Below are 9,328 nucleotides of genomic sequence, written 5' to 3'. Positions count from 1 at the left end.
GTCATTTTACATTTTAGATACAGCCAGCTGCTCCCTTCTCCTGACTACAAAGACACCAAAGCTTGAAGCAAAGGCCAGGGAAGCTTCTCTCAGGTTAGTCCTTAGAACTAGTTTCAGAGAGGTGCCCAGAAGGCGGTTTTCTAGCTCACAACGGTAACAAAGCATATGCGCTTGTACTTGATTTTAAACAGACGTATCAAGGAACCAGTCAGGGTTTTACTGCAGTGTACACAGCACCTAGGAGGAGGTAAAATCCTGGCTATGTATATGCAAATGAAGCCAACTCAGCTTCATGACAGATCTAGGGCTGTAGGACTTCACCAGCACACAAGCTGTTTAGACATGGCTGTATGTAGTTTCATTAACAGTGAGAAAGTGTTTAAAGGAAAACAACAAATTTTATATAAACCGTGAAAAAAAATATAAAAAATTGGATTTTGTACTCGTCGTAAAATCCTTTTCTCCAAGTTCTTTAAAGGACATAGTGAAGATTGTTAGATCTTCTACCAATGGGTTATACTGCCACCTGCAGGAGTAGGACAATAGCCACACAACACAAACAGCCTAGGGGCGGCCCCGGCTGGCGACCAACTCCCCCATTTGCCAACGCAGCCTCAGTTAGTAGCAAACAGTGAACAAACCCATCAGCAACAGCCAATACAAAGGGCGGGTGCTGTGTCCTTCAATGAACAAAGAGAGTAGGATTTTACGGTGAGTACAAAATCCAATTTTCTCTTCAGTTCACAGCGAAGATCATTGGATCTTGTACCACTGGGACGCCAGCAAGCAGTGATCCAAAACAGGATGGGTAAGAAGGAAAACCCACAGGAGCAAAAGGTAATGTTAGAACATCAAACTGACACCCTTTAGGACCTCACGCCCAAAACTGGTATGCGGAGATGCAAAAACATCAACCTTATACAACTTGGTAAAAATGTAAACAGAGCAAATGGCGGCTTTACAGAATTGTGTGACTAAAGCATGATTGGCAAAACCCAGGAAGCACTCACTGTCCGAGTAGAATGAGCCGTGATAGAAAACGGAGGTTGTGAGCCCTGGATAAAATAGGCCTGAGAGATAGTTTGAAAAATCCACCTAGAAATCATAGCTGCAGAAGTGGCCTGACCTTTGCGAGAGCCATTCGTTGAGACTGTGTTAGCACAGGTGTCAGTATAACCCAGTGGTAGAAGATCTAACGACCTTCACTGTGTCCTTCAATGAACGGAAGAGAAATATACATACAGTTTGTTCCAGGTGTCCTCATCCAGGTTCGATGATGTCAAAAGGTCTTCTGTAGATCCTAAATGCTGCAGAGAAGAGTGCCACATAATAACATGGAGGTACTCTCTGCAGCATAGTCTTCGGAGACCAGGGCCAGGGGTAGTTGGTGAAGCCCTGACACCTGGGCTCACAGAAAGCTTTCTAAATGATGCTGGTCGTTCAGCTTAGAACAGAAATGGCTGTACTGGAGGTCAGATGAATTTAGCAGCTGGAGAGGCTATTTTTTGCCTAAGGTGGAATTGGGCTTCAATTCTAAATAAAACAGGTTCATAGTCAACGTAGTTTACGTATGTAAGTACATTAGGTCTGTTGTTAGGAGTTGTGAAATACCTTTTAACAGTCTTTAAGGCTGGTGGGGCTGAGTGGTGGAGAGCTTTTGTTTTACTACTGCAAACAGCACAAGACTACACCAGAATTTAAACAGGTCACCTCAAATATACACTAAAACCTTCAATGGAACGAATGAACAAACGAACGAGAGAGAGATATCCTGTCTATAGAAACCACAACAAACCTGTGAAACCAGGATTCAGGTGGACCGAAGAAGCTTTAAAAAAAAAAATTATAGCAGGTAGTGAGTGCCTGGTTGAACTTGGGTAGCAAGTTTTAGACTATATGGCCAAGTATGTGGTCACCCCTCCCAATCATTGAGTTCAGATGTTTTCAGTGAAGGGTACTTTTGATGCTACAGAATACAAAGACATTTTGGACCTTGTCGGAACATTTGGGGGAAGGTCTTCTCTATTCCAGCATGGCTGTGCCAATGTGCAAAAAGCCAACTTCATAAAGACATGGTTTGACGAGTTTGGAGAGGAGAAACTCTAGCATAGCTGCACAGAGCCTTGACCTTAACCCTATTGAGTATCTTTGTGATGAACTGAAATGCTGATTACAAGCCAGGTCTTCTCACCCAACATCAATGTCTGACCTCACAAATGGTCTTTTGCCTGGATTGGCAAAAATTTCCACAGAAACACTACAAGCCTTTCCACAGGAGAGGAAGCTGTTGTAGCTGCAAAGGAGGTGTGGTGGTGGGGGCTCATAAGATGTCTCCATGGTTTTGGGAAGGGATGTCCAACAAACTCATATAGGTGTTACAGTCAGCAAACCTTTGGCCATATAGTGTAAGATAGCTTTATACACAATTAGACAGATCAGCGGCTTCATCAACGTCATTTCACTTTCTTACCAGATGCTGTGGGTCCAGGGATCGGAGCGGCTTTCCTTCGTCGTTTGATGTCCCCCATAAACAAGGATCCTAAATGGACACTCGTTTGTCTGAAAGTAATTAACAAAACAAAACTGTTAACAAAGAGGGGGAAAAGACGTCAGGCAAAATATACGTCCTCTATAATCTGGCTTTAAATCAGACGCGGCTCTGCGAATATGGGCTGCATAATACGGTCACCAATCTTGTTTATATCGATACATAATTATGTTTGTTGACAAGCGCTCAGCGCATAAACATACCGTCATAAATTGTTACTGGAATGAATAATATAAAAGGAATGCTTTTTAATTTTAAGAGCTGGCAATCTTCCTGACTAGATGTAAAAAAATAAATAAAGAATTGTGCACTGAAGCCGCGTGACAGGTAAATGGCTAAGATTAATTATCTGAAGAGATCACGATACGGTTTTCTAGGTTATCAATTGGTAACTAACACCCTACTGTCACATCGGCAGTTATTACAAGGAAACGTGGCAGCCGTTCATTTTAAAAGTGATATGCCAAAGAAAATTATTTGCGATGGTATGCAATATAAAATACAATCATCTAATTGCTATAAGCATCCCTATTCAATCAGATTTTTTTAATTTAATCCTGAAAACCGATGTCTCTGTCTTTGCTCCCCCATAGCTGATAAAGCAAAGCACTACAAAGAGCCAGACACTTGCAGAGCTAGAGTTTAAAGTATAAAGTATAAGTGCAGATTTTAAAAAAAACAATTGCTGCTTATATATGCAGACAAACAACATCTAGGCTTTTTATGACTCAGAGAGGGTCATCAAGGGTCCAGCCATTGTAAATCTCATGTTTAGTTTAAAGTGAACCTACACTATTTGGAAAACAGCTTAAAGTGAACCTCTGGTAAGGCTATGAATATTCATTAAGAAAGAAGGAAGGAAAGAAAAGGAGGGAAAGAAAGAAAATAAAGTAAAGAAAGAAAAGAAGAAAGGAAAGAAAGAAAGGTTTTGGCAGTGAAAGAGTACATTTTTTTAAAACGCCAGCTAATGTAAAAAAATATCGTAGCAAAACGGCACAGGTCCTGCAGTGTGTATTGTGGCGCGATGTGGTAAGGCAGCCCATTAATTTGACCGCAGCTACATTGCACAGAAAGAAGTACATGCACCTTTTTCTGGTAGTAGGTATCCATGCGATGTGGTCCAATACAACTCACATGTGATCGCTAAGTGTGTTGGGGTGCCATTAAAAAATAACAGCACTGTGTGATTCAGCATTGCGTATGGCATTGCACAAGCTCCAGCATCGCACAGATATGAACGGAGGCTAAAAGACAAAATACTACTGGGACCTAATTCATCTTCAAAGATGACGAGAGACTCTGAAGTCGGGTTTCAGTTGGTTTCTAACAGCTTACTGATTAGGTACATTAGAAGGCTGGCAGGCTGCCAAGTTATTGCTACCAGAGAATAAAAAAACTTCGATATCAGTGCTTCTGTTGCAAACTGTCTCCACAATGCCTATAGCTACAGGGGTAAGTGAGTGCTTTTACTGCTCGTTCAGAATATGTAAATGCTTCAATAGTCATAGTCTGGGCACAGGTGCACTTGAATGTCTTTAACGTTTTGACCCACAGGTGAAACTAATCACAGGGCCCCATTGTGAAAATGTTGATTGGCCTCCAACAGGAAAAAAACAAACACCATTGCACAACATCAAATTACCATGGCAGGTTACAAAGGACTGAAAAGGATGCAGCTGTTATACTGAGGTAATAACGTATCTGTGGAGAGGAAAGGTGGGTGCAGCAGTGTTTGGAGTGGTGAGGAAAATAAAATTTACAGCAGTGCACAGAATGAGTAAGGAATGTACACCAGGGCATACAAAATGGGATGGTGTACTATACAAAATGTATAGCACAGTGCATAGAATGGGACTATTTGGAATGCACTATGTATAATATAAAAAGTATAGGACAGTGCACAGAATAAAACCGTGTGAATTATAGAATGACAATAGGTCTTATATAATGAGCCAATGCAGAGAAGGAAACATACAGCATGTCATACAGAATGAGGCAGTACAGAATGGGGAACAAATAGCATGGCATATGAAAAAAGGTGGTTTTGAATAGGCAATGTAGAGCATGGTATATGGAATAAGGCTGTACAAAATAGGAAATGTACAGCATAGCAGACTGAATGAAGCAGTGCAGAATAGGGAATAAACAGTATAGCATACAGAACGAGGCGGTGCGAAACCGTACAGCATGGCATACAAAACTAGGTGGTGCTGACCTCATCCAGACCTCCATAACAGAGGGACCCGCTGTGACCGCTCACCCGATTGCTACGGTCACTTGTAAACACAAATTCTGACAGTGGCAAAAGGCTGAGCTGTCACAGTGGAAACTACACTGACGGAGGATAAGAGGGGATATCCCCTTGCTTTGCAAAGGTCTCCTCTTAACAATTACCTACTCTAACCAAAATTATAAAAAAATTGGCTTTATAGAAATGTTGAATGTAGAGCTGCAGCTAACGATTATTTTCAAAATCGATTATGTCGATTAGTTGTTGCAGCCCTAGTTGAATGTCCAACTCTGTGCGTTCCCTCAACAAAAAAAACAAAACAAACTCTTGAAAAGACCTCCCCACAGCAGTATGTTTTCCTCAGTTAAGAGGCAGGGCCATGACCCCCTGTAGTCACAGTCTTCTAAGCACTGATGCTGGGCATCATTGAACTTGGAAGGAGGCTACCTTGGGGTGAAGAAGAAGTATTGCTGGAGGAAGCTTTGCATTGCAGGTGAGTATTGCAGCACATGCTGATATTGTGCATTAAAAAAAAACTCCTTGGCATCAATAAAATTGGTCATTATTCTACCTTCCTCATCTCTCAGTATTCCCCCTAAATTCCTACTTTCATAGCCCCAGATCACAGAGAGGAAGTATATGGTTTCTATAGGCAACACAGTTTCTATTCAGACATCTTATAAATTAAAATCAGCTGTTTTAATGAATAAGTCCTTCTGAGCAATGGCAATAACTATCTAGCATTGTTTCTAATTTATTTATTTTTTCTGTCATTTTAACATCATCATTTATCATGAAAGGCAAGTAAATGCGTGGGATAAAAAATAGAATTGAACTCAGCCAATTGAAGTCAAGGACCTGCCTCACAAGAGTAAGCGCTCGCCTTGCTCGAGTAATTCTAGCAGCAATTGATTATCTGCTAGGCTGCATTGAGATATCTAGATTATTGATCAGTTAGATTATGGCGCTGCGCCGTGCGCGAAACACAAGATTCCTTCGGGCACATGCAATAGAGTTGTTCGTAATAACATTAAGTAAGGACCACTTTGTTACTGTTGTCACCCCTCATGTAGAACACCGCAGTTACTTTTTAATTTAAAATCAATGTAAGTCTGAAAGGCAGGCTTGTTCTTTCATAATAAATGAATCATTTGTCTTTGCAAAGCACGACACTTTGATCAAGAGCCAAGGTGAGAGAGATAGTACTGGTCCCCTCTGTTGTTACCCACAGATAAAAAAAACAAAACAAACTTTGTGTTGGAATTTAGAGGTTTACATACAGTAAAAATAGACCTTGTTAAAGAAAGATGTAGCTTTTAACATGATTTTTTAAAATATTCTTTATTTATCCAAAATGGATTAAAAAAATAGTAAAATACAGCTGTAATTCCCAATCTCAATAAAGAATTCATTTTTTCACATGATTTTCAAACAAGACACCATCACTGCTTTTTTATAACTGCCATGGTCTGAAGCCAGCTTATATGGTAACAGCAACCCAAAGCAGGAGCCCTCATAGATTGTGTATGGTAATGGAGGCGCAAAGACAGGTGCACTTTAATATGCAAATCACAATTTTTGCCTAGAAAGTCAAAGGCTAACCCCCCTCCCACCTTGGCTCCTGAAATCCCATTGGTCCTTTCTGTGAAAAGTGATCAGGCTCTCTGTGGGGAGGGGTTATCGAAATGGTTGAAATGGAACCGGGTACACTGGAGAGTTGACTCCATGAATTGCTTGATTATTTCACTAATTACAGTATTATATGACAAAGCACAGATTTTCAACACCAGCATTTCAGTGCCGATTTGTTTTGGACAAGGTAGCTGGTGACTTAATCACTTACCAAATATTGGCACTGGAATCCGAACATCCCTACCTGTTACCACTCAAGTGTACCAAGAAAAAAATTGTATCTTGAAATCTTTATATTTAATTGCTCCCGTATATGTACATTGTATTGTGTAAACAAAGAAAACAAACTAACTGCCTTTAGGCGATCCCTAAAGACTCATCTCTTCAGGGAAGCCTATCCCACCTCAACCTAAACACATAACCATCACGTTCTCAAACAATTCATCCCCACACAGCTATCTCCTAATGTATCACTTGTCCCTCCCTTTTAGATTGTAAGCCCTCCTTACCATATCGTCTTGAATTGTATTGCAATTGTAATGTCTTCCTTGTATTGTAAAGTGCTGCATAATCCTGTATAATGATAATTATAATATCCTGACTCAGAAATACCTAATTGTCATGTTACATATGCATTCTCATATGCCTTTAAGATAATTTGCTTTATCTGTCTCTGGCATATGTCTCCATCCCTCCCCATAGTTCAGTTTTCCATTGTGTAGATAGCTTCACCATTCTTCATTATTTTCTAGTCTGCATCTCAGCCACATACCCTTTGCTGATTGGATCACATTAGGATCTTTTGAGCTATCCTATGCTCCCTGTTTTAAAGATCTGCACAGTTTGGATTGCATTTCTCTTCAAGGTGTCATGTGGATTGAGTCTACTGTCTGCCAATACATCTGGGATTGGGAGTTACTGCCATTTCGCCACAACTGTAAGTTACAGAGATCACACTTTCAATGCTTAGACTGGGGAGGCAGAACTATAACAGGGTTATTCACAAAAGAGTGAAGAGTTTGGGAGTGAAGAGTGAAGAGAAGAGAACAATCTAGGACAACATAGCTGAACTAGAAAGTGAGCTGAATTGGATAATTTTTCCAAATCAGCTATGTTGTCCAAGATTGTTCCCTTCTCCTGCCTTCTCCAAACTCTTCACCCTTTTGGGAATAACCCTGTGATAATTTAATCAAGAAGGTAAGTATGCATTCAAAAGAATTAAAATTGGTGGTTGGGGGTCAAGATCAGGTTTAAGAGAGTTAAGTGTTAGGCTACATTTTCGGGTTAAGGTTATGAGCCAATGGATAATTTTTTAGCGTTGGGGGTAAAAGCTCAACTTCAAGCTTTTCTCTAGGGTTCCCTAGCCATTGGTAAAAAAATAAAAATAAAAAACAGCTCTTGCATTTTTTCCAGCACTGTTCCCTGTAGTAATCCCATTTTGCCACAAGATGTCCTCAGTCTTCTATCTTGTATCAATCAAACCAGAAGACTGAGTACATACCATGAGTACACAATGTCATGGATTGTAATGATGCGGAGAGTGGCACTGACATCATCACATTAAAGAGTGATTTTTCGGGGGAGAGCAAGGTTTAGAGTTATGGTAAGCCAAAGGTTCATGCACAGGTTAGGATTGAGGTGTGGAGGTCTCTCTACTAATAATTCCTTCTACCATAAAACTAGAATATGACAATATGAGATATTATATACTCAACTCTGTGAATGATACAAGCATTAATGTAACATGATAGGAGCACTGGAGCACATTCACACACAACGCAAGCAAAATTGTATATTGCGTATATACGCGTCTATGCGTGCACTATATGCAATCCCAGAATGCATCACTCGTAATGGAATTTTGAATGTGCTGAATGCATGTACGTGCGTATATGCGCGTAAGCACACGTATGTGCGAGTAAATGCACAGCAATACGCTTCACGGACGCATCTCTGTTCCATTCTGTTTTTGCGCATATATACGGCTCCATGCACGGCTATGTGTATGGAGCCATTTATTTGCATGTGTTGCATATGGTACAATACGCACGTACATGCGCGGCAGTGTGAATGAGGCCTTAGAATGAGCAGTAAGATGCTTTTCACCTGCTTGAAACTACAGACAGTATTCATTTTACTCAAAACTAAATGGCATCTAAAATGAAAATGCAGCATAAGTAAAATTTGCAGGATTTGAAACATGTAAGGTGTTTATACAGATGAAGCTTTTTGAGTAATTACATTTTGATCCCTCTTTAAAGAAAACCTCAAAAGGCACATCAGCCAACATTGGTGGAGGAGAAAGGAGGGGTGGGGAGGTCGGAGAGTAACAGAATGCAAGCACCTTGACTGTAAACTTGGCCAGGGATGTGATGATGACAGGGACTGCGGTGAACAGTGTCAAATGGAATAATTTTCTCTAAAGTAAGACAACAGGAATCTGTCGCCCTATTTATCCATTTGGAAAGGGAGAATTTGGAGAGGATTAAGCCTAGTTAAAAAACTGCCCTCTGGACAAGAAGTGTTTCCGAGCGGACCCAGACAAGCTCAGGAAACAAGCAGATGTGACTATGGTCCCTGGCGTTTGGCAAGAACGCTCATTGTCAATAAGAAAAATATAAGCATGGACAGGGCATCAGCTGTGCAACAGTGGAGCAGGCCTGCAAGTGTCAAAATAGCAGCAGAGAACTGGCAGAGGGGGGTAGAGGGGGTTACTGGAGCCACTGTGATGTGAACTTATAGCGCAAAGCCAAGAATCTGGACATTAATTACAGTATTCACTCATCACTAACAGGCTACCCGCTCAGTCCAACCAGTGCAGCTATTATATAGAGACAAGGAAGACTGATTTTTTTTTTCAATTATTAAGACTATGAAACATGTAAAGTGAGCTAAAAAGGGGGTTCACTTGATACTGT

General features: G+C 40.6%; 1 protein-coding gene across 1 annotated transcript in view; it reads right to left on the bottom strand.

Moving 5' to 3' along the window:
* LOC108800506 (G patch domain-containing protein 2-like) overlaps nucleotides 1-9,328 on the bottom strand; it is an 86,284-nt gene that overhangs the window by 13,067 nt on the left and 63,889 nt on the right. Inside the window, exon 6 of the mRNA XM_018572491.1 lies at nucleotides 2,471-2,559. Within this exon, the coding sequence (XP_018427993.1) occupies nucleotides 2,471-2,559 (89 nt within the window). The remainder of the gene's footprint in view (nucleotides 1-2,470; nucleotides 2,560-9,328) is intronic.

Source organism: Nanorana parkeri, unplaced genomic scaffold, assembly GCF_000935625.1.
Source record: "Nanorana parkeri isolate BGI_ZX_2015 unplaced genomic scaffold, ASM93562v1 scaffold2050, whole genome shotgun sequence".
NCBI lineage: Eukaryota > Metazoa > Chordata > Amphibia > Anura > Dicroglossidae > Nanorana > Nanorana parkeri.
This window is presented reverse-complemented; position numbering and strand designations above follow the sequence as displayed.